Source organism: Pogonomyrmex barbatus, unplaced genomic scaffold (assembly GCF_055798465.1).
Source record: "Pogonomyrmex barbatus isolate J1 unplaced genomic scaffold, ASM5579846v1 scaffold18, whole genome shotgun sequence".
Taxonomy (NCBI): domain Eukaryota; kingdom Metazoa; phylum Arthropoda; class Insecta; order Hymenoptera; family Formicidae; genus Pogonomyrmex; species Pogonomyrmex barbatus.
This window is the reverse complement of record NW_028297114.1, coordinates 2,516,166-2,540,853: the sequence shown is the minus strand read 5'-3', so window position 1 is coordinate 2,540,853 and position 24,688 is coordinate 2,516,166. Positions and strand designations below refer to the sequence as shown.

At 33.2% G+C, this 24,688-nt stretch overlaps 1 protein-coding gene across 2 annotated transcripts; it reads left to right on the top strand.

The window, feature by feature from the left end:
* Window positions 1-307: 307 nt before the first annotated feature.
* LOC105426725 (uncharacterized) lies at window positions 308-24,595 on the top strand. 2 transcript variants are annotated; one of them, XM_011638096.3, is made up of 4 exons: window positions 308-655; window positions 11,113-11,207; window positions 12,780-12,897; window positions 19,519-24,595. In XM_011638096.3, exons 3-4 carry the CDS (start codon window positions 12,810-12,812, stop codon window positions 19,662-19,664), a joined length of 234 nt encoding a protein of 77 aa, XP_011636398.1. In that variant the 5' UTR covers window positions 308-655; window positions 11,113-11,207; window positions 12,780-12,809; the 3' UTR covers window positions 19,665-24,595. The 2 variants fall into 2 exon arrangements, with proteins under 2 accessions (XP_011636398.1, XP_011636399.1); XM_011638097.3 differs by having other exon boundaries at window positions 312-655; window positions 12,780-12,867; window positions 19,519-19,883.
* Window positions 24,596-24,688: the final 93 nt, after the last annotated feature.

Below are 24,688 nucleotides of genomic sequence, written 5' to 3'. Positions count from 1 at the left end.
TATTTTCTTAATTTATAATTAAAAATAGCGGCCTTAAAATCATTTACTGTTACAAATATTATGAATAATCATTTGTCCTCCGCCTTTGCTCGCGTTCACCCTCTCTCACGCATATTTCTTCTCTTTCTCACTCCTAACCACCCCTTCACGCATCTTCCCCACTTCGCTACCCCTCTCCTCACCATCATCCCTCAACCTGCACTACTTCTCTCCTTCGCTGCTCCCTTCTCCCAGCCAAGTAATTTTCTCTCTCCCCGAACACATTTGCCCCTACCACGGAGGCTCTCGTAGCATCCCTCTCTCGCGGTTTCTCTATCACACCCCGTGGCAGTCGCTCGGCAGCCACCATATCTACCCGCTGAGCCTCGGACGCCGTCGCGCGCCACCGGGGCATTCAGTCGGCATCGCGTTCTACCCGCGTCCACCACGTCGAGGTCACCGCGTCGCGTCATCCATCACCGCTGAAGCACCATATCGTGACCCAGTCACCCTCGTGGCGCGTCACATCTCGCTCATCGAGGATCACCCGATTGCTGACCGAATCATCTGAAACACACCAGAATCACCCTCGAGGACACGGCCGGAACCGGCGGTCCCAAAGCCACCAGAGCCCACCGTCCGCCTCGTCGTTCTCCGCATTTGGACAACCGAAATGGTTCGTTACTCCCGCAACCTTTATGCAGTAGGAAATTCCACGGTCGGATTTACGGTGAACACCCCCTCCGGGGTGTTGCGATCGATTCACGACGGTGACGCCGCGATCCGTGGGATCCACGCTGGATCTTGGCGATATTGAATTAGTAACTGGGACGAGATGATCAATCTTGCGTTAAGCATTAATTATTCGCATATACTACTCCGCCGTGAGAGATATTCCCAGGTACTTCCAGGTCACGCCGGTTCATACGAGGTCACTGAAGCTATTGATGTTGGATTTTACGGCAAACGTCGGGCAACGAATTTAACGGATTTATAAAAACTTACGTTAAAGCACTGATTTGTTATCCCTCTGATTATTAATTTCTTTTCTTGATAGAATTATCGAATCGTAGAAAGCTTAAATGAGAAATGTTTTAATAACAATGGATCTCAATAATATGATAACAATAATAATTTCATATCACGTTTATCATACTGAGTTATTAAATAATATTAAATTATTTCTTCGACCATAGTTCTAGTTACTGTTATTTAATTTATTATTTATAATTCCTAGCAGATATTTCTCTCACTTACTAATAAAGAGAAGATCTTAAAAGTCAGGTCACGCGCGCAGTCATTTTACGTGTTACGAAATTCTAATTATGAGAAAGATTAAATGCTTAGAATACTGATGCTTTCATTATTTATATAGAATATTGAAGATGACTTTATAACATTACTTGCGCTGAGGACTATGATACAATAATAAGCTGAAAAATGTTCACATAAAATTATTATAAAAAATCACGAATATTTAGATCCATCAATGATTAATTTAATAAAACAAACGAAATTAGAATGTAAGACACCCTACGCGTATACTTGATAAAATTCACGGTATTTCTTAATCCTTTAATATTCTACAATCATTCCTTCTCTTTTTCCCTATAATCGAAGAAATTATTATAAAAATTATCTGAATATCTAGATCGTTCAATGATTAATTTAATGAAATAAGTAAAATTAGAATGTAAGATATCCTAGGCGTGTACTTGATAAAATGCGCAATATCTCTTAATCCTTTAATATTCTACAATCGTTTCTTCTCTTTTTCTCTAGATGTGCAGATAAGATCTCTATCTTTATCTTTGGAACACTGGTAGAAGCTATACTTTAGTTGAAGCGATATATATATTCTACGCGTCTGCTCGACGCCCGTGTCATGTTTTGACGCGCTGGGAAACTCGGGACGATCGTCTTATGACTCGACTCGCCAAGCATCTATTTGATAAGCGGGGTTTATATCGAAGAGGTAGCCCGATATAGATCGTCTCATTCACGATCTCGAATCTGGTACGATGATACGATACGAGCACATCGCTCTCGATTCTATTCTCCCGGAGAAAAGCTATGCGCTTCTAGTTTACATCTTTATTAGTTTCCTAAACATAGCAGCTAAAAACGTAGTAAATAAAGTATTAAGTGCAAAACGTAAATGTAACACTAAATAAAAGCAACGCGCAAACACGGATCTAACGTCCAAATTTTTTTAATTTTAATGAATGCACGGAAATACGTCAGTATTTGCTGCTGCGAAACAGAGTAAGTTCGCACGTTTTTATCTTCAAGTCGTAAAGCGGGATATACGAGCGCATACGAAATCCAACGGAGAATATGTATATTTCAGTCGTAAAACAGAACACGAATTAAAATATACGATAGTTGGAATTATGTAGCAATTTCTTCGGTACAGTATCGCTTTATCTTTGACCATATGGAACGGAGCAAAACCAAAAAGTTAATTTCAATGAGTCTCTATGTACTAACTTTTCTGCTGCTACATTTTATGCTGATCTTAACTCGCGAGTCAATTTTAATTTTCAATTACGTTCATGTACAGATGTTGCAAAATTATGACACTCAGAAATTATGGTGGTAAAAATGGTAAAAGAAGTTAAAGTTCAAAGTGAACCAGGCCATTTTGGAATACTCTATTTATATATTATCTGAATTTGCAAAAATCTTATAAAACTAAAATCTGTATATCATCACAAATAATTTTATTTTGCATTTGAAAACAATTGTTTAGCCCTCGATCGACTAAAATTCTTCTTTGATAAATTATGAAAATTCTTCTTTGATAATTATATTATTATATCATAGGATTTTATTTGATTTAGTGATTGTGGAATACGTGATGAAAGCACGATCGTCCTTTCTACTTTCCATAAGACGCCTCACTAAAAGCGCGTATTACTACTGAGTGATATATGTAGCTCTTTGTGTCTGACTGAAAACGACGCGATCTACTTGGCGCACAGTCGCCAGACTCTTGTCCGATCGAATAGTGGGACGACCACTTGGCGCGAGTACAGTTCATCTGATCGAGATGGATCGATCTATCTAATGTAACCTTGACTCCTTTTCTCTGATCGAGAGATATCTCCTTAATGTGATTTTGGTCTCGTTGCTCGTTATCCTTTTCATAAGTGAAAAATCATACTCCAGAGAATATCAATTTTTCAATATCTCGCGACATTCTACATACGCTTTCTAAGGGGAAGGATAATTAATCATTATCCACCATCTGTCTCTATCAAAATAGTTACGTTCATAAACTCAAAAATTCTTCGAAGTCTTCGAAGTCTCGAAGTGAGTTATTAATGATAAGCATCGTACTTATTGATTTTAAGTAAATTATTAATGATGTGTATTAATTACTGGAGTTTAAGCGTTTCTTTACAACGGGGGAAGTTGTTAATTATTATTTAATAACGACACGAAACTCATTTGCTCGGGACAAAGTATTTTTTGCAAGTTTATAAATCAAATTTACAATGAAAATTTTACAATGAAAATTTTATATAATTCCCTTGTGAAGTCTAAAATTATGCCATTGTTTTATCTTGTTAAGGCTATTCGAGCATTCCAGAAAAAGAGAATCGGAGAGAACACGAATGAAGATTTCAACGTCACCCCAGAGACGACAATAGCGACTGTATTCTGATAGGCTGACGTTTATAGCAAGCAGTTTATAGCGAGCAACTGTCACGTTTGGAATTTTAAAATTCAACGTTGAAAAAGCAATTTTAGTACAAATATTTTTTCACATCAACGTGATAAGTTTTTACAAATCTTTTACAACGTCACAATACTTTACATTCCGTATTAAAAAAGATTATCACAAAAATATCGAAATGTGACAAATATAATAAAACAAAAATTAATAACGAAATATGATTTTTATAAATTATTAGATCTTCTGAATTGAAATATTTCTTGTGTCAAATAACAAAGATTCTCTTTGCAGATTTGCAAATATTAATATTTTATCTTATTAATCGGTGAATAATTCGACGTGCAATAATTCTCTGACAACAGCGAGAGGAATTAATTAAATATTATTTTACGGAGTTAATTAAATAATATAGTTTTCCTTATAAAATCAATTAAATTTGATATAACTGAGAGAGAGAGAGAGAGAGAGAGAGAGAGAGAGAGGGGCATCAGTGAGCATTAAAAAATAGCCGTGCTACTCGCTCGTGGCCTGTTTAATGAGAGGGTAGAACGAACGAACGACAAGGGTGAGCAGGGATGAACGGAGAAATGGAGGGTAATCGTATTTCCGGCGAATTTCCGACTCGGTTGATCGACTCATCGGCACCGGCCAACGATATGCCTGTAATTTCAATATATAACAACGCCTATATACGCGATACAACCGTCGTCGGTCTGTCTGGAGCCCAGAGAGACAACGCCTCGTTTCTGAATTTCCATCGATCTGTCCAAATCTGTGGATTCGGCCTTACTCGCCGTGTCGAGCGACAATCACGTTTACACTATTTTTAGCTCGACGTCAACCGAACAAACTTTTTCCCTCTCGGGTAAAAATAAATACGATAAAAATAAATATTTCGGGGAAAAGAAAGCGAGAAAGGGAATTGTCAAAGGTCAACAGGGCGTGGTCGTCGCGCGGTGGAATAATTACTGAGAATAAATTACTGGAAATGTACGAGAGGCACTTCTGAGACGTTCCAAGACGTTTCATTATTTTAAATAATTATTCTTTGATTGGCTTAATATCTCTCAAGGTAATGATGCGTTACTTTTTACTTTACTCGAACGTCTTTCATGCCGTTGCTCGCTCCTATCATTTATGTTTTCAATCATTTATGTTTTCAAATGAGTTTAGCGCGGGCGTATGGACGTTCCAAAGTTTAATAACTAATTTTCACACGTATATACAGAGGATAATTAATATATTCTTTAACTTTATTATCAACTTTCATAGCGTTAATCAGAATTACCTTCTGATAACTAACTTTTTGCTCGAATAACTTTACGCGGCATACTTTTCGGTTTTAACGGTGTCCTACGGTTACATAGAATCTATTAGAAAACATCAAAAGTTATCATTTAATTGCGCGTTGTTTCTGAGTAAAATTTCATATTTAAAATTAAAAATTATTCTTATGTTACAAAATATCGTATTCGCAAATTAGTTTTATGTTTGCCTGGAAAATTTATAAAAATGTCAGCGTCGTGCGACGATTTTTAATTTATCGCTCTCTTTTTCTCTCGTGTACCAAAAAAAGTAATATTAGATTTACCTGTGACATTTCAATTTCACCGCATAATTGAAATTAAAGGGAATCACAGTTTAGCGAGATTTGAATAAACATATTGATTTTCCGACTGCGAAAGAGAATAACGAATCAATGGACGGATCTATGAAATCGGAAATTGAAATAAATTGAAATAAATATTAGCGTGACGTAGCATGAATTCTGGTCACGAAAATATTTCACACACACAATCAGGCAAAATTACAATACTCTGTTGAGCTTTTTGCGATGAATTTCACGGAACCGCTGGGGATTTGATATCCTATATTCGTGAAACCGACGCACAAACCGCCGAAGTTCCAGAATAGTCCTGTATAAAAATGAATCGAATTATTGGGGCTTCTGCATATACTGCGAATGGCACTTATATACGACGGACATGGTATTGGAAAAAGTTTTTTTATCGATATATGTAGGTATGTGCGCTCCGTTAACAGTCTAACATGGACGTAGTATTGAGAAAATTACTGCTAATTCACTCGAAAAGAAATACGAAAGTTGATACAAACGGAAATTTTTCGATTGCCATATCGCGCCGTTATTACGATCAGATCTCGATGTCACGTATCCTTTTAATGGTCTAACATAGATAATACTCGGAGAATTACTCTCCGTTATTTAATACATTCCGAGAGTAATGTGGAAAGTTAATCATAAGCGGAAATTTCCCAATTATCTTATTATACTCCTCATTATACGATCAAATTTTGATAACGTTGGCGATTTAATATCTTCAACGACTATCGGTTTAACACTTGCCGAGGCAAGATTATCTACAAACTCATTAACGGACGTGTATAAAGAAAAAAAAAACACGATAGCTTTAGAATGCTATGCATATCAAGATCGTCGATACTGTGTAGTGAATAGATTATGCTAATTTTCTCATCTTCGCGTATTTGAAAAAACCTGATATCTTCCAAAGATTTGATGTCTGGTAATAAAATCTTGTTCCTTCTAAGATAAATCTGTGAAAATTCCCATAAAGTTTGTTTAACCGCGGAACACAATAGTTTCACACTGTAAACCTTACGCTCTTGTGATGCATGGGAAAGGGCGCAAACTTATGTACTTGTAGTTAAATGGAAAAGTTTAAATACACGCCTCGAGAATATCTGCAGAATATCTTGTTTATGTAAGCCTAGCCAATATCCAAGCGTGTATCATAATACTAGCTGCATACTTTCGGCTATCTACCGAAAGATTAAACGTAACTTTATTAACCCAATTGCATTCAGAAATGCATTCTCATTCGCTCGCTCGGTCTTCATATTATCATAATATATTAATATGCGCGCGATGCAAATGAGCACAAATATTTACATACAAAATCTAATTACGAGGGAAATAAAAATATTGCGTTTATGATGCATGTAATCTCTATAATGAATTTTTTTAATCTATTTATCTATAAAAGAATTGATAAATAGCGATCTGTAAAGTAAATTTTAAAAGATAATTAGATAATTTACAAAATCTGGCAACGAATGCGATCGTTAAACTTTTCCTTTTAGCAACTTGGTACCTTATTTTTAGTTCCTTATTCACTTTATGACTTGATATAAATAATTAGGTTTTTAATGAGTATATGCATGCTATCTTTAAAATTTAAAAAGTATAATTGAATTTCACACTTAACTAATATAACAAGAAGATTTTAAATATTCTATTTTTTTTTTCCTCCAAGTAAAACAAAAAATACATTATAATAACACATTGTATATAGTACATTTTCTAAATTCTATTTGATTTGTTTTTTCTCTTATAAAATTATTTAAAAAAATAATTTTTATAATATTGTATTTTTATTTCTCTATATCGTATCTTTAATATTACATCTTTATTTTTTACGATATTGTACTTTTACTTTTGTAACGCATTCGTTACCACCATAAATACAATACATCTCAATGCTGATTTTCCTAAAGATGTCGAAACAGTTTCCGTACGATTTCTAGAGACGAGGTGAACTTTTCAACTGTATTACAGATACTCTCCCGACGGTTCGTTCCCGCCTCACCGAGGAATTAAACGTGAAATTAACGCGACGCAAAATCGCAGAATTTCAAGCGAGCGTCACGCTCGATCAATCGGGAAGTAGATGCGGCACTAATAGGAATACAGAATAGCCGGCGCGGTTCATCATCGACAATGACGTTGATGGGAGGAACAATAACACCAGGCGCATTGTCGATTGCATTTGCGAGGGCACGCAGCAAGCGGCAAACAAAAGCTTTTATCTCCAACCGAGCGGAGACAAGCGCGTACTGTTCACCCATTAACGACGTACGTCTTGAGAGAAACAAAGACCCTCGCCACTTCTTTGTGTCTGTTGTCGTCGAAAAGCACCATAGAGATCGCTGCATAATTATGGAAGAGGCAACTGAAAAAATAACGTCGTGCTACTTCTCAGATGTTATCGTAAACTTTTTTTTACTCACCACTCACCACAAATTTTTTTTATTTTTTTATATTTCGACATACGACAGGTACCAAAAACCGATAGTTCAAACATTGTGAAATTTGGCAAATGTCAGGACCATAAAACAAGTAGAGCGAAATCGTTGACACTAGAATTATGTAAAAATTCTGTGATATTCAAATAGATCTTTGATTAAACGAAATTGTATGCAAACTCATTTTGTGACTTATGCAATTACGATTAATTCACGCAAAGTGCAGCCGTACAAAGCAGAGGTTAAGGATAAATGTGATAAAGCTTTGTCAATAGTAACAATGTTAATTAATCTTTGACAACAGTAGCCAAGATATAAAATAAGTTTCAAGTAAATGCTTTGCTGTATAGAGAGAAATGTTTGTTTTAATTAAGTCCGCTTGAACAAATCCGTTTCAAGTCTAATTGATGAACATATCTGTTATTGAAACAATGCTAGAAATGTTATTTAAGCTTTGTTTAACTTTGACTTAATATTTAGATAGAATGTCTGCCTACAGAAAAAGTTTGCTTTTATAAAAAGAATAATATGTAAAAGTTCGAGACAACATTTTTGTTTATACGCAATCGTTATAGCATTCTTAAGAATATAAATGCCGCTACGCGGTAGTAAATCTTCAATAAAATATTACGCTCGTTGCTATTTTGTGCAATACTGTAAATACATCGTATCGTCTCCATTTCCTGCGACCGAAATAGTGTCTTATCGTCATACTGCGGTAAGCTCACACAGACGTAGAACTGTAGCTTCTAGTAACTGTTGTAGCTTCGAGCAATGGAGTGTTCACTAATTTTGCTAATTAGAGCAGTCGCTGTTTCAATAACTAACTTTATATTAAATCCGAAATAATAATCAAACTTGGAATTGCTTTAAGCAAAAGAAGCTTTTCTGTTAAATACTAAGAGGATTTGACAAGACAGGAAAAATAATTTAAAAATATTATTATATTATTATATTATTATATTATTAATAATAATATTATATAATATTATTATATTATTATAACATGACGATAATTTATATAACTATATTAAGAATATATCAAAAGTATAATATCAATAAAATTATTTTTTATATAACATATATGTATGACGTAGAAAGTAAGCGTAATAAATTTGACGTCATTTTCCCTCAAATCTCTAAAATTTACATATTTAAAAAAAATATTATTACATTAAAATAATGATAGTAAAATTATATTAAATATATGTTAAGGAGATCACTTCATTGAAATTATTTTTCATAATATCATTATATATACGTATATATATATATATATATATATATATGCGTGACGTAGAAATAAATATAATGTAAAAAATTAAATTTCTCTCCCAAATCTCTGAATTCCAAACTCATATTTTTCTCTATCCACCAATCATATATAATTCTCTCAATAACTCGCCCAATAGTTATATACAAATGACTATATTAATAACTCCCATTTCAATGACTTTACTAATAACATCCATAGACAATTGGGCGAATTTGGTGGTTCGTGTACGGCCAACCGATTACGTAGCATTCATGTTCGATGCAATTCCCGTCGCAGACACCGCGAGACTCGCAATTTCGACGCGGCCGACCGCGCCGCTCAAATTCACCTCGCACTTTCCAGAAACAATGCCGCCGTCGTTAATTAATAAACCGCGAGCACGTGGATGTCATCGCGCCTAATTGCGAATGCGTCAAAGCGCGACACCCCGGCCGGATATGGCGTAGCAGCTCAACTCGCGGCATCAACTGCGCGCTTGTTCGACAGTGGTGGTGTGGTCGTCGTACAAAACGTTTCCACGGGACAAAAGCTTCCTGTCCCTAGTTGGACAGCCCGATATGAATGCCTGGTGAATGCCGACGAGACTCATTTTAATTGTGCAAAACAAAGGACCGCGCACTCGAGAGCGCGTGCGAGAGCGACGCGTGTACGCGACGTATAATGAAACTAACTTGTTGATCTCACTTAAGCGAAAAGCGTTATTAAGAAGCGCCTGGGGAATAATCGCGATGTTGCTGTATTTATATAAGTTCCCAGGCCGCGGAATTACGTATTTAGAGCAAAAAAGCGCTCGAATTTTCGACACGCATATTCACCGAAACTTGAATTCCAGAATGGCATAAGGATTTCGGATCAGAATTTCTCGGATCTAGAATTTCGAGCTGAGATTCCAAAGACGGTTCTATATTTGGCAAATATCAGAAATATACACAGCTTTGACCGAAATTAAGTCAGCAAAAGCTTGCGAAAAACTTATCGCAGTGAAGAGATAAGAGATAAGATAAATTAGGAAATATTCCTCTCTTTTTTTCTATTTTTAGATTACCAATATGTACGACGTTAAAAACATCTAAGGCATTGAAAATAAATAATTACACAAGATGTGTATATAAAGTTCTTCTTTGCAAAAAGTAAAGAAAATTGGAAAATCTATGAAAAGAAATATATGAAAGAAGAAATCTATGAAGAAATATATGAAAAGAAATTTTTTTCATTATATATTTACGCAAACTTTTTTTATCGATTATTAAAAAAGATAACTTGTAAAAATGTTTAGTGATAAATTGCGAAGCTTTTATATATAATCATAAATATTTTTTATTACGATTATATAAAAAAAATTTCTTTATATGAGAAAATCAGAAAAACAAAAATTTCTAGAGTTCTAGTCTCATCACTAACAATGCGATGAAAAAGTCTGTGTTAAGTGTTTACAGAACTGATCGTGGAGATCACAAATCGAGGAGTCATTCACAATAATCTTTTTCTCCTTGAAGCAGCTTTTGGCGAGCTTAAAGAAGCGTTCGCGTTTGAAAGAACACGAGATTGTATTAGAACGCTTGATCACATCTTCTGCTTTATTCTTCAAACCAGTGATGAATTTCAACGCGATCGGAGAAAAAAGAATTTCAAATTACAATAGCGAATTCTAATTTTCTATTAAAGCGAAAAGCGTAGCACAGCAACATTTGTACACCTTCCCAAAGTATTATCAATTTTCTCTCTTCTATATTCGTACGATGAAAAAATCTTATGTGTGAGATAAAGATTTTGTCTTACATTACATGATAAAAGATATAATTTAGATATTCTTTAAAATAAATGAAATACTCATTTACATTTACAATTGTAAACAAACGCAAAATGTACATTTACACCAACGTACATACACAAATCCCATAAATTAATTAACATAGTACAATGCCATAGTTGCATAATAATGAAGGTACGTTAAACAATAGATGCACTAAAATAATAATTATGTTTTCATCTAAATGTTGCTATAATTCTCATTGTATTATCGCCCGTTCGATCTAAAGCGTAGGTTTATTCGCATAGGTTTATATTGTATACAGTTAAGCACCGTTGTAATTAATGAAAATTATTTTTTCAGTTTGTTCGAGTGCGGATCGCAAAGGGGAAAATGTTCGGCGGTTAGGCGGGGGTTGAAGAGATGCGCGTGAAGCACCCTATTTTCGACTCTCCAAGGTACATGTCGATGCTACCCTTACGAAATACAAGGATGACGATCCCTCTTGCTTCCTCCCTCATTCACTTCTATCGGTGTGCTGCTAACAAGCAAATCCTTTGATCGATGCTGACGTCGCCTCAGGGCCGCAAAACTTCGCCGTTGCAAAAGCAGCTTTTTAACGTGAAAAGCTTCGAGTCAGGGAATGACACAGCCAGAAATTCCGAGAGACCTTTGCGTCCCTGATTTATATCTCTTCGCATCTTTGTGCGTATGATGGCATCAGTCAGCCACGAAGAAAACGAAAAGTAAAAAAAGCAAAAAATAATCCGTGCAAATACGTTTTCTCCCAAGTAGAGATAAACAGTCACGAGCAATAAATAAAGAAGAATGACAAATTGAAAATATGAGACTTATAAGAATTTATTGTTTCTAATTTACCTCTGTATACTCTTCTGCATAATATTAATCGTATCTGAATGTGCATTGACTAAAAAATATACGTTCTTGCGAAATACTACTGCCGATCTGCAACATTTGCTGCATCGTGTGTTTTTTTTATTTGTCCTAAGAGATATGAAACATCTTTCTAAAGTACGATTTAATTTTATTTAAATTTAATTTTATCAATATTTTTAAAATGTTTATCGAATAATGAATGTGACAATTTTTTATAAAATTTTTTATTCTTTTACTTTGTAATTATATCAAGCAAACATTTGTACATTTAATATTACTACGAGCATTTAGCGATCGTTTAATTATTGCTTTACATCGTATTTTACAGATTTTTTCATGATACAAAATATATATACAATTAATATGATACAATATAATTCTCTTAATCGTATAATTGTAATGGATTGGAAAAAAAGATTGCAATTGTGCATTGGAAAAATTCGACATCGAACGGAGGAAAAAAATCGACTCGTAAAAGTCTTCCGCCGCTCTATTTGTTACGCCGTGACTTCCGCTCGTTATTTTCATCAAAATGGTGTTCAGCGAAAAGTTGAAGTGTGTGCACGACGAATATTTAACGAATGCAATATCGTTGTCGGTAAAATTTGAAGCTTTAAAGCGTTATTTGAACACAGTTACCGTCATTTCCATTTTTCCATGCATTCTAAGAGAGTTGTAAATAATTGCATGTATATATAATGTAATTTTTTTTTTCTACATCGTAACGTTTGTTACAGAAAATTATATTTTGATTGCATAAAACGCAAAATGTATAAAAATGTAAAAACTTCGGCGAGTATCAATAATACATACATTTTAAAAAAAAATTAATACAGATAAGATATAGAGTTTACATTTGAGAATAGAAAACATTTGAATAACGTCAATTTGATTTTAATAAACTGAAGAACTGTCTTTAGAGAGGAATCGTATTATACTTGTAAAGAGAGATGACAGGACTTATAATAACAGAGGAAAAGTGTCGAAGAAAACGGCGGATCGTAAAAAAGAGATCATATAAAAGAATACGAGAGAAGTGGAAGTGAGGTGGAAGAAAGAGGAAACGTTGCTACGTTTGTATTCTTAATCTTCGGGCTTTGTCCGTCAATAAAGTGAGAGAATTTTCCTTTCAGGTGACAAATCGAGAAGAAAAAAATACAAATATGCCGGTCGGTGGACGGGTCGCGGGTAAAGTTGGGATCTATAGCTCTCACTACAATGGTAATATGGATGTGGATATCGTTCCATTAGGTATATATGAGGCCACATTGGACCAAGGCAATTTTTAATGTTGATTGCAGTAAAGTCATCACATGTACTTTCGATATCAATGTAAATATATTGTAAAAATTGCTTCGGTATGATTGTGGCAGAATACATTGTTGGCAATCGGTGGCGTAATTCTGTAACAAAATTCGCCGAGAGGACTTTTCTTCCTACACGTATTATTGCCGTGCTGCGACTAATCACAGCGGATAATTTAATCTCGTCGTAATTTGTTTGTTTCATATTCATGATACTACGTAAATAAATTAGCTTTTTAATAATGTCTTTCAAAAGCGAAAAACTCTTTTCTTTCTGAAAGTGAACTGAAGTCCTTTTGCGCAGGAGGAAAATGTATGTATTAATGTCAGTCTTTTCTTGTAACATGTTAAAATTGTTTTATCATCATTATGTTTTATATTTACGATTTATCAAACCGCTTGTATGAAATTATTAGCCGTTTGAAATATTACCTTCTTTTTTTACGAGAAGCTTGGCTGTAATGATTATTTATGTGCTTTAATTACGCAAGACATTATTTCACGGTATATATTTTGCACGATTATTATACGAGAGAATTGCTAAGGGGATATTATTAACTATACTCCTTACATAAATGTTTTCAATTTATCTTTGCCAAATATATGCAAGATTCGAATGCAAACTGAGTTTTCATTTTATTACGCCACTATAACGTCACACAACTGCGCGAGACGTTCTATCGCATGATATTATATGAATTCCGACGTAAATGGTCAAACACATGGCGCATTTTTGGCGGCATTATGAAATTGTTGACAAAATCAATAACGCCACCAGAACTGCGCTAATGTTTACCGGACACACTGTGAAATTTACGAAAATGTTGACCCTGGGCCAGCTGCCAGCAAAGACCGTCCTTAATTTACAAATAAAATTTCTCTATGTCTCCAGCACCTATTTATACTGGATATTCTCCAAATTGTGGAATATCGTTTTCAAATGACTTATCGATCTTTGTGAGCACAGACTTGGGGAAGATTGGAGCAGCGCGAATTACTTTTGGTTGACTCTACAACTCAAATCGATCAATAAAGTAAAAATCGTCAAAGAGGTAATATCATTACCAAAATTGAAAATGGTAATTTCTCTTTATAAAATTTGGCAAAAAGATTAATGTGACATCGTCACATTCAAACTGCGGAAAGCATAAAAGCTAAGTTGAGGATGTCCCATAATCAGCATTTTAATAATACATAGCTATATTTAAGTAATTCATCTAATGCTAATTAATCTCTATTAATAATATATATTAATAGAGATTAATTAGCATTAGATGAATTAGTTAAAATATTATGAGAGAATTTCGATATTATGATAGTTTCAAAAATTAAACAAAATTAGCGTTTTTTATTGTATAAAATGTAAGAATAAAATTTCATGCAACATTTGCGAAAATTCAAATTCTACCTTTATCGCATATATTATTTTCATTGATATCATTCAATATTTCCATTATATTCTTTATATATTTTTTTCGTGCAAATACATTATTAATATAAAATATTAAAATCTCGTTCTTGTTTTTTAAATTTTTGCCTTCGTGATTCATTTTAACTCTGCCGTTCGTATCTAAAAAGCGGGTATTGTTATATGGTTCTCTGTAGAAAAATTCTGTACAGAGAGAAAAAGCTACGAGAGAAAAGTTTGCTTATTACCATCAGCATCAGAGTTTTAAGGTTTATCTATTCTATTTCAATAATATTTAGATTTTAGGGGAGCGATAAAATATTTATGCAAAATGAAAAAAAATGCATTATTCTTTAAGATACGAATTAAGATACGAATTTTAAAATACTTTAAAACGATAAAAAATATCTTGCAAAACTCTAATTTTCTCTAACATTCCACAGTTAAATTTTAAGCATTATACAAGCACTGGTATGACTACAATTTTGTCGATAATAAAAGTAAAATTCGTCGTCGTTATCGTAATGGTACAAAAGAAACGCTTTCAAGCGTGTCAAATAACAAGAGTTAAATTGCGCGAAGATAAAAACCGCTTGAGTTTACAATATAATAATGACTTTTTCACCGCAAGTAATAAGAAATTTGTAGTTTGCTTTAGAATCATTCGACAGAATCAAACAGAAATTCATACGCCGTTTGAAATTATTCACTTGATTGATTATTTACTCAATTAAACTATTTAGATTTGTTAAATTTTAACTTATTCAGATATAAAATTCTGTATTATTATGTTATAATTTTATTATATTAACATGTTATATAAATTTTTATTTTATTTTATTAAAATTTTTTTATTATTCTTATATTATTATTACATGCTATTTATATTATAATTTATATTAATTTACGACTGATTAACATTTTTTAGCAATTTTTGAGAAATAAACACACTGGATGAAGCAAAATGAGATATGAATGTATGAACAGGTTCATTAACCAAAAGAAACTTCAATCAATTTCTCTTGTTCAAAATTAAACATGCCATGTTTGATAATTCTTAATCAAAAATGTTATAAGATTTAAAATGGATAATAGATTCTTTGTATAATCAATACCGAGAATGATATGAATATTTCATATTTCATTTTCGCAATTTTTATGAATTCCTTTCTCTCTCTCTCTCTCTCTCTCTCTCTCTCTCTCTCTCTCTCTCTCTCTCTCTCCCCCCCTCCCTCTCTCTCTCATTGTTATATTTCCAATATTAATTTCAATACGATATATAAGAAATCGCTTTAGTATTAAACATTTTTTATAAAATTTTATAAAACTTATTTTAATTATACTGACATATAATCGATTAATTCTAAAATATTCTATATAAAAACTTCTTACGTGCGATGAAATATTTATTATAAGTCTCACGTTATCTTATTTTTTGAGTAATATAAAAAAAATTATCAATAAATATAAATGAATAGATTATCCACTCATATAAGATAAAATTGATGTGAGTTTTATTAAAAATAATAACAAATATGCAAAAAGGTACAATGTTTGTTGAAAACATTCAAATAATGCACGAATGATAAGTTCTATTTTATAAGTTCTATTTTATAATGATAAGTTCTATTTTATAATTTTTTTGTAATTTAATTTCGTGTGTATCTTTATGGTGCAATATATCAACATACAACTATGCATTATATAAAATTAAATATTTATATCAATTAGTTATTATCTATCCACTTCAAGATAATAAATTTATGAGATGTATTAAATTCTTCTTTATAATATTTTTACATTTAATGTTATTAAATGTAAAAAGTTTTAATTTTTTATTAAACATGATCATCATCGTAGATAGAAATTTAATTATCAAATAATAATACTTTAAAAAATATAAAATGTCATTTTGTTGTTACATCTCTTATAAATACAAATTTTTTTTATAAATGTTTGCATATTAATTACAAACCAATTATAAAAAGAGCTTTTAATTTTTCACTGTATAATTTTTCACCAATTTTTTTTTGTACATCTTTCATATAATTCTCATATGTCTAATATGATTTTCACAAATTTATTGCCATAAGATTAAAATAAAAAGTAATTTAGCACTCACACCAATGTGTAGCAGCAAAGTTGTAACAGACGAGTTGATTTATACAATATAAACATATACATATTTATTACATTAAAAAGCATTCAGAATAATCAATATTTCAACATACATTTACTGCGCATATTGAATTATTATTTATAATAATATTTTTAAAAAAAATCTTTTAAAAAAATATATACTTTAAAAAAATTATACTTATATTTCATACTAAATCATATATTATTTTAAAGTATTTAATTTTCGAATTAAAGAAGATATGGAATAAACAATTAATTCCGCAAAAAATTACATATAAACAATAAAAAATAAGTTATATATCTTATGATTACTCCGCTTGCCTCCCAGAGCTTCTTCTCTTTCGCTTCCTCAAATTGTATCCAATATCGGCAATATCGTATGACACGAATCAATAGCCAATAATCGTGATATATCACTCAAAAATATATAAACTTACGCGCAATGCACTTCACGATACATTAATTTTACGAAAATTAGTAACAAACCGTTGCATCTTGGCTTTTCATTATTCAATTTATTCGTGCGCGCGCGATCACATCTACATCACATTCCACACTCTTGTTCTTCATAAACAAATAACACTCAAAACATCGTACATACAAATCCAAGCACAATCCGAAATATATTTGCATATCAAATACGAAATGTATTTGCCTTTTAAATATCATCCCTCGCAAATGTTGCAAAAGATAAAGATAATTTATATTTAGAGATTATTTAAAAATTATTTACGATTCTTGTCTCTATTGTTACAATTATTACACTAAACAAACAAATTACAAAAAAATAGTTGCTTCAATACAGAAACCGTATAACTTAAAGATATGTTCAATTTCATGCTCCCGACACTTTTCAGATCGTTTCATCTTCAAAGGCAAAGGATACTCAAGAGTATTGCGAGCACTAAGTAGACATAGTTAAGTCGTTAATCATCGGCGTCCAATCGCACGATTGAATTCATTATTCATAGAGAACGATTGCGTTTGGGGCTTTTCGGTGCTCCGGCGTGGTTGTGTTTCGTGAGCTAACACGACGAGATGTACCTATCAGTTCGAGTGTCGGTATGCAAATGATAGCGACTTTGTATACACAACACATAACGCGCTATCGATTTACACCTTTAAACAAACCGCGCGAAGGACGCGTGTGGAATACAAAATATTTTACGTTTTGCGAAATAATGGCAAACTCGAAAAGTTTCCCTTACGTTACAAATTAGACGGCTTATCTGATTGAAGATAACTTATCTTCAATTCTGCATACTGTCTTATTAATTTCTTCAGATTGAAAAGATTGAAAAATTTTTTTTATTAGAAATAAAAGGTTCATTATTGAATACAAAATTTTAACCGTACGTTTGATATTTTTTTATATTTCGAATTATAAAATTTATCTAATTAAAGATTCTAATTAATTAAAGGTTAATTTCATTATCTTTAATTTTGTGTTCTTTTCACAGGTTCGTTACATTATAATCAATTTTGTCTTTATTAAAAACGGGAGGATTAAATAATTTACATGTGGTAGTTAAATTAGCTATCGATAATCAATTCGTCAATAGCGGTTGATTGCTATGTATGTGATATTTACACGTAGAACTTTAGATGATGAGTAATTCATGGCGGAATGTTATTTGTAATTCTATGCTCTGGAAAATATGAAAAGCGCTTGAAGAATCAGAATAAACACGTGTACAAAGCACACATAAGAATACAGGGAACACGTGTACGTACACAATCAATATATACGGTATATAAAATTTTAAATGAAATTCTGACCTGAATTTTAACGTAGATTATAGATTGTTCAAAGCGAACATTTAAGATTAAATGTAGTACTAAGAGCAAAAATTATTTAAATAATAAAACTCAATATGTAATTTAAACTGTGAAAACCAATAATATATAAATGCAAATAATAAATTGATACATATATATATATATATATATATATATATATATATATATATATATATATATATATACGCATTTATTTATAAATACATACGTATATCCGAGTAAGCAAATTTTACGTAATGTAATATGATAATTTCGATTGTTAATAATTCAAAAACTATCGCATTTTCAACATATTTATATTAAAATGTTGAAGCTCATTACTCCCTGAAATATTAAGATGTAATGGTCATGAGACATCCCGTAGTTTTATGCTGTGCTTTTCTTAATCTTCCTAAGTCGATCTTCCACGATCTTATTTTGAAATGAGGTAGACATATTTACTATGACAAGCGAAAAACTAGATCTTAAATTATAAAAATGACTTAAGAACAGATAAGAAGGATTTAAACATAAGAGGCCAGAGAGATTAATCAAGGCAGTATGGAAGAATATGATTATGAGTATGAGAAAAAAATTTTATCGGCGTTTTCATAAAGCTAATTCATAAATAGTAATAGATAAGATTATATCTATAATCGAGACTTTAAAAATATCAGAACCTGATTGACAGACATAAAAATGTGATTTATATTCAATCATAAATCGCATTTTCAAGTTTCGTTCCTATAAATCATTTCTAACCGAAATTGGCAAATAGAAGCAACGGCTATAAAAATAAAATTTTCATAAATCGTACTTCAAGTTTCCTATAAATCAATTTATGTAAGCTTGACAAGTGAAAAAGCAATATAAAAGCTATGAAAATAAAATTTTCGTAAATCGTACTTGCCAATTAAATCTTCAAATTTTGATTATGAATTCACTCGCAATGTATCACTACTTAAAATATAATATAAATAATAATAAAAAACTTACTATAAAATATTCAGTTTAACTTTGTCGATAAAATTTTTCTCTCAAAACTTTAAAATTCTATTATAATTAATTCTATTATAATCTTCAATAAATTCCATGGTGTATACAGCACCAGTACGTAACATAATATATACAAGAGGGTTCGTAAAAATTTCCTCGCTCGTGGGGAAGGAATGCCATTTGATATTTAAATGTAATGGATATGGGAGGCACAAGCGCGAGATGATAAATCCAGTATCATTTCAGGAAAGGGCTACAGTGGTATAAACGAGGAGATCATTTGGATCAGCATAGGCATGGGGATCACCATAGCGATCTTGATCACCATAGCGCTGTGCTACATCGCTCGTGAAAAGTGTCGTAAGCGGCACGAAGGTTACTACACGTCCTGACGTATGTTTCCACCGCCCTCATGGGCGTCCTGGTCATTTAGCCCGACGACACCAGGAATCCTTTTCAGTCCGACCACGTCAAGGGGTAAACCGCGGGCTTACTACATCACCGTCTGAATTCTCTCATGCCTTTCCGCAGGAAAAGCCTCGGAAGCTGCACGAAAATTACGGAGCGGAATATGGATGAACGTAAAAATCAAAAAAAAAAAAAAAAAGAAATGCATGCTTTCCTTTACGTTAACGTGATGTCGCGCACGGAAAACGGATTTGCATTGGGAAAATTGAAAATCCGGAGATTATGACAAAAATCTCCGACTCCTCCACAAGGAAGTTGCTCGCAAAAAAAAAGGAGGCATTAAAAAGATCGAGAGGATTTTCTCATTGAAACTGAAACTTGAAGAGGTCGAGATAGAAATGCAGAAGAGGAAAACTATGTCACGCGCGCGTCATTAAATCATAGAAGCACGACGGGATATTACGGTTTATCTGATCTGGCGAAAAGATCGATTTTAAATTTCTTCGAAATATAAAGTTCGAACGTATAAAGTTATTTCACGTTTTATCACCGGTATACGCTCCTTGGAAACACGTTTAGTATCTCATTCGCGGGGCGCGTTATGGCGATATCACGCGTCACAGGATTATCGCTGTCGGGGGCTTTTCCTGAAAAGAAGAGAGAGAGAGCAACTTTCGCGCCATTACGCACGTTGAAAAGGAAAGAGAGAAGAGTGGCATTGCCTTAAAGGCTTAAAGACTATGGAAACTCTTATCTTAAATGGGGACGAGTAGTCCAGCATAGATTTACAGTAGCGTCCCATTGTGACTATCCGAGATACACCATGAGTAGCTCTCCGACGTTCAACAAATTGTGATTTCTTCCAAACGTACCCGAGCTTGGTATCTAGATGGTAACATAATGTGTGTGTGTGTGTGTGGGGGGGGGGGGGAGAGGGGGAAGGGTGCGTGCGTATGAGCGTGTAGTCAATGGACCATTATTCTCATTCGCGCCTCTACGTGTGTCCTCGGAAAGAGCTTTCCGGTGTTAAAACGTTTCTAAAAGGCGACACAACGAGATGCCAGTGCTAGTTAAAGTGCACTGTACAGATAAAGTAAATGGCAATTAGGGAGCGACTACTCAATCACATACAGAACATAAGTAAAATTTATAGCACGCTTTCCATCATTCTAATTTCTTTGAAAGAGGAGACAAAATTGAGGTAAATCGACTTTTATTCGAAAGAAAGATATCGGTTTTCGAATTTGAATTAAAACGATTGCCTGCAATTAAAATAGACAAGAGGACAAAATAAAAGAAAAAAATGTTATTTTTCATCAGACATCATGTCATTTTCAATTTTAATTTTTCAAGCTTCGAAGAGTATTATCGCAATTTCATATAATGCATTTCCATTCTGCTTTTTAATTCATCTATTTTCGTCTCAGGCGTGAATTATTAATATTTTTCAAAGGACTCACGAATAATGTGTAATAATAATTTTACTTTCACACAAAGCGTATATATAATAATCAATGACATATAATATAACATATAATATTTAATAACATATAATATTTTACATGATAATTATTTTACGGTGTATTATTAATTGCAAATGTAATGCTCCTCTCGCGCGGAAATGTAATGCCGGAAGTTAACAAGATCCATAAAGGAGCTTTAATTCAGTATACGAGACATTCGCCCGAGTAACACCAAAGAAAGAGGTAATTTAAAAGATTAAGGCATTCCTCACACACGTCTTTTCTACGTCTTTCAGATAATTGTCCGGGTATCCTCATCGCGAATGCGAATGATATCCCCCGGAATCATTTTCATTACTCATCCGGCGTTTTACCCTCGGACAAATGAAAGGCTGCGCTCCGATTCTTCACCCGAGTGAACTCGCTGCATTGGAGTGAAAGAGATACAAGAGTGAGATAAAGAGAGAAAGAAAGCATCCGTATGAGGAATCCGAACACGGCCAAAGTGTCTCATCGGAGTGTTCCCGAGCAGAAAATTCTCGCTGAAAGTGCAGTGATTTACGACTATTACGTATTACGAGCATTTTCACAGGTCACGCGGTTAGATCCTTTATCGTGCCGTTAAATTACAAGCGTCAGATTCCTATTCGGAAGGGATAACGCTTATTAGGGAATCTTTACTTCTCTTCCTCCTCCTAAGGCTAGTTCTAAATTTATCTCCGCAATCGCGGAGGAAGCGCAAAGGAGACCGACTGAATCCTTCAAGCTGGTTAAGTCTCTCGCCGTCAGCCGTCATTACCGTAAATTAACTTATCTAAAAACTTCGATATCCATTTATATCACGGCGTGTGTGTTACGAACAAGTTTCAATCCCGCCTTGTTTCATCCCGCTTCCTGCTTCCGGCTAGACTAGAGAAAATCGCTTAACTTCTTCGGAGATCGTTCTCCGACACGCCTTCCCACTTCGGTCGATACTTCGATAGCACTTCGCATTATTGGACCATCTCTTGCAGCTGACGGTAGTCTCCAATGCCATGCATTTCCGTCAAACGTTACGTTATTTCTTATTTCTCTGCGAAGAGTGCACTCCGTCGTACTTACTTATAACGCGATTCTCCGAACAATCTTGATTATAAATATTAACAGAAAAAGATTCTCGATATTATAATAATGGACGATACGGCTAATGAGAAATCAGCATTGTTAACGATTGTGCAAATTATAATACTATGGTTTATTCATGAAAAGTGTCGATCGTTTGACTTCAAATTCGAGTAGAAGCGTTTGGCACTTTTTATTAATAAACATAGTTAAGATTAACATAAATAATAAGGTAGACGTAGTTAAACATATAATTTGCGCACCGTTACAGTGCTGATTCTCATCGGTCTTATTATTGTCTTATCTTAATTGTACCATTAGAAGTTTTAATTACGCTTCGTGTAACATTTTCCTCAGTCTCGAGCAAATATTTAAAGAAAGATTATTATTGTTAAGGAAACATATTTTATTAAAAATAATTAATTATACAGGCCACGCTTTAAAAATGCTAATTTTTAATACGATTTAAACTTTAGATCTTATTAATCCTATAAAAGAACATTTGATTGTAATATTTGAATGCAGAGAGAATTTCTCGTTTCTCGTCAAACGAAAGGCTACGAAATACCTGATGCGATACTAAAAGATGTAATTTTCATCGAAATATTTTCATGATGCAAAATCGCGTTACTCAATGAGAACTCACGACATCATAAAGTGAACGATCGCGAAGTGTGAGTGTTGTACGAAAATATTTACAGCGGAAACAAACGTCTGGGGTCGAAAGCAACACCAACTTCGAATACTCATCTTAGCTCATCTCAGGCGCTTTCTTACGAGCACCGTAAGCGTCCGGAATGATTTTCTCTATCGGGTAGATGCACCATCATTAGACAACTTCGACTTCATCTATTTATGTAATTAATGAAATACTTAGATACGTGCGCGTAATTATGCGAGGCCGTCATTAATTCAGTATAAAAAAATTCAGTATAACGTAAGATTCCTGACCAAACTCTAGAGAATATATTTCAAAGCTCAGATTACATTCGGGCCTCGATCAGAAGAGATATCGACTTTTAGAACTATTATAAAGCAACGGGTATTTGTTGTTAGAACAGGGTTTTCCCACAGCGTGTTCTCCACGAGATAAAAATTGAAAAGTTTTTCGCATAATTAACGCAAGAAGCCTGCTCTTGAAAATTAAGAGCTTATAACAAATATTGGTCTTCCATAAAGATCGATTTTAAATTTATAACAGCGAGACGCTCTTATATATGCAAAAGAGATGTGTATAAATAAATTTACAGCAATTTTTGAAAAGTATTTCGTGGTCAACAGCCTTGGAAGACTCTTTGTGTTAGAGTTATATATGTAAATTGTTGTGACGTGACTAAAAAAATGTTGTGTAGGTAATGCCATCAGGATTTAATAAGTGCGAAGCGGCCGGTTACCAAAAGATAATAAATAAAAATAAAAATATTCTTTACACGTGTAAAAATTTATATTCGTCATCTGTAAAAATACACGACGGTCAACGAGTCACGAGTGATCCGCTTTATCTTCAGATATAAAAAAGAACGATATTAATAACATCGTTTTTCTCGTTCGTTTTTTTATAGCTGGCATAAATGTGGGTGTGGGTTTAACTGATTCACAAGTTCTGTTCAAATTGGCAAATTATATTTTCAGCATCACACGGCAATTAAACACTGCAATCTGATAGAAGCTAATAAATCGCTAATAAATAGGCTAAATTAATTTGTTTTTGAATAATTTTTAATATTGAATTTTTATATATTTACTTTGACACAAATAAAAAGTTGCCGTAGCCATTGTTTAAAGTTTCCTATTGTTTGAATCATGAAATTCCTACTTTGTGAATAATAAATGGATCTTTGCATTTGATCCATCAGAACCATGAGGAAGACCCAGTTATCATTGGCGGAATCATTAATTCAAACGAATTATCTTAACAACCGGTGACCTCGCACATAAAGAAGCTAAATGTTCCTCGCGCGTGCAATCCACTGTCTCGTGGACTTTAGACGTATATGTATGTATGTATGTATGTATTTTGTAATCGTCAAGAAAAAAGAACTCGCATTAATATCCGGCGCGTAGCGCATATATATAGGAATGTATGTATATATATATATATATATATATATATATATATATATATGTGTACATGTATGTATATTTTACAGATTTTAATATAGCATGTATTTAAACGCGGCACTACGCACACGATCGTATATACTTGATAGTTTGTAATATCTACTGAAAGTAGAAAGAGGATGGCATTCCATATTACGTCTACTACAAATGACCAACTTGATAGATCGATGTAACAATGACGTACTTCTTCAATTGTGCATTTATAATGAATAAACTATTGTATCACTCAACTCTATATCATGTTTTCTCGCTCCACACGTATCATTTATTTTAAAGTCTTAAAAAATGATCTCAGAACACACAGATCACAGAAATTGCGAATT

What these genes read in the sequence shown, in the direction of transcription:
- LOC105426725 (XM_011638096.3), top strand. Translation starts at nt 12,810, where the DNA reads ATGCCGGTCGGTGGACGGGTCGCGGGTAAAGTTGGGATCTATAGCTCT. An exon ending in TGTGGATATCGTTCCATTAG is followed by an intron (nt 12,898 to 19,518) that starts GTATATATGAGG and finishes GTATCATTTCAG; the next exon opens with GAAAGGGCTACAGTGGTATA.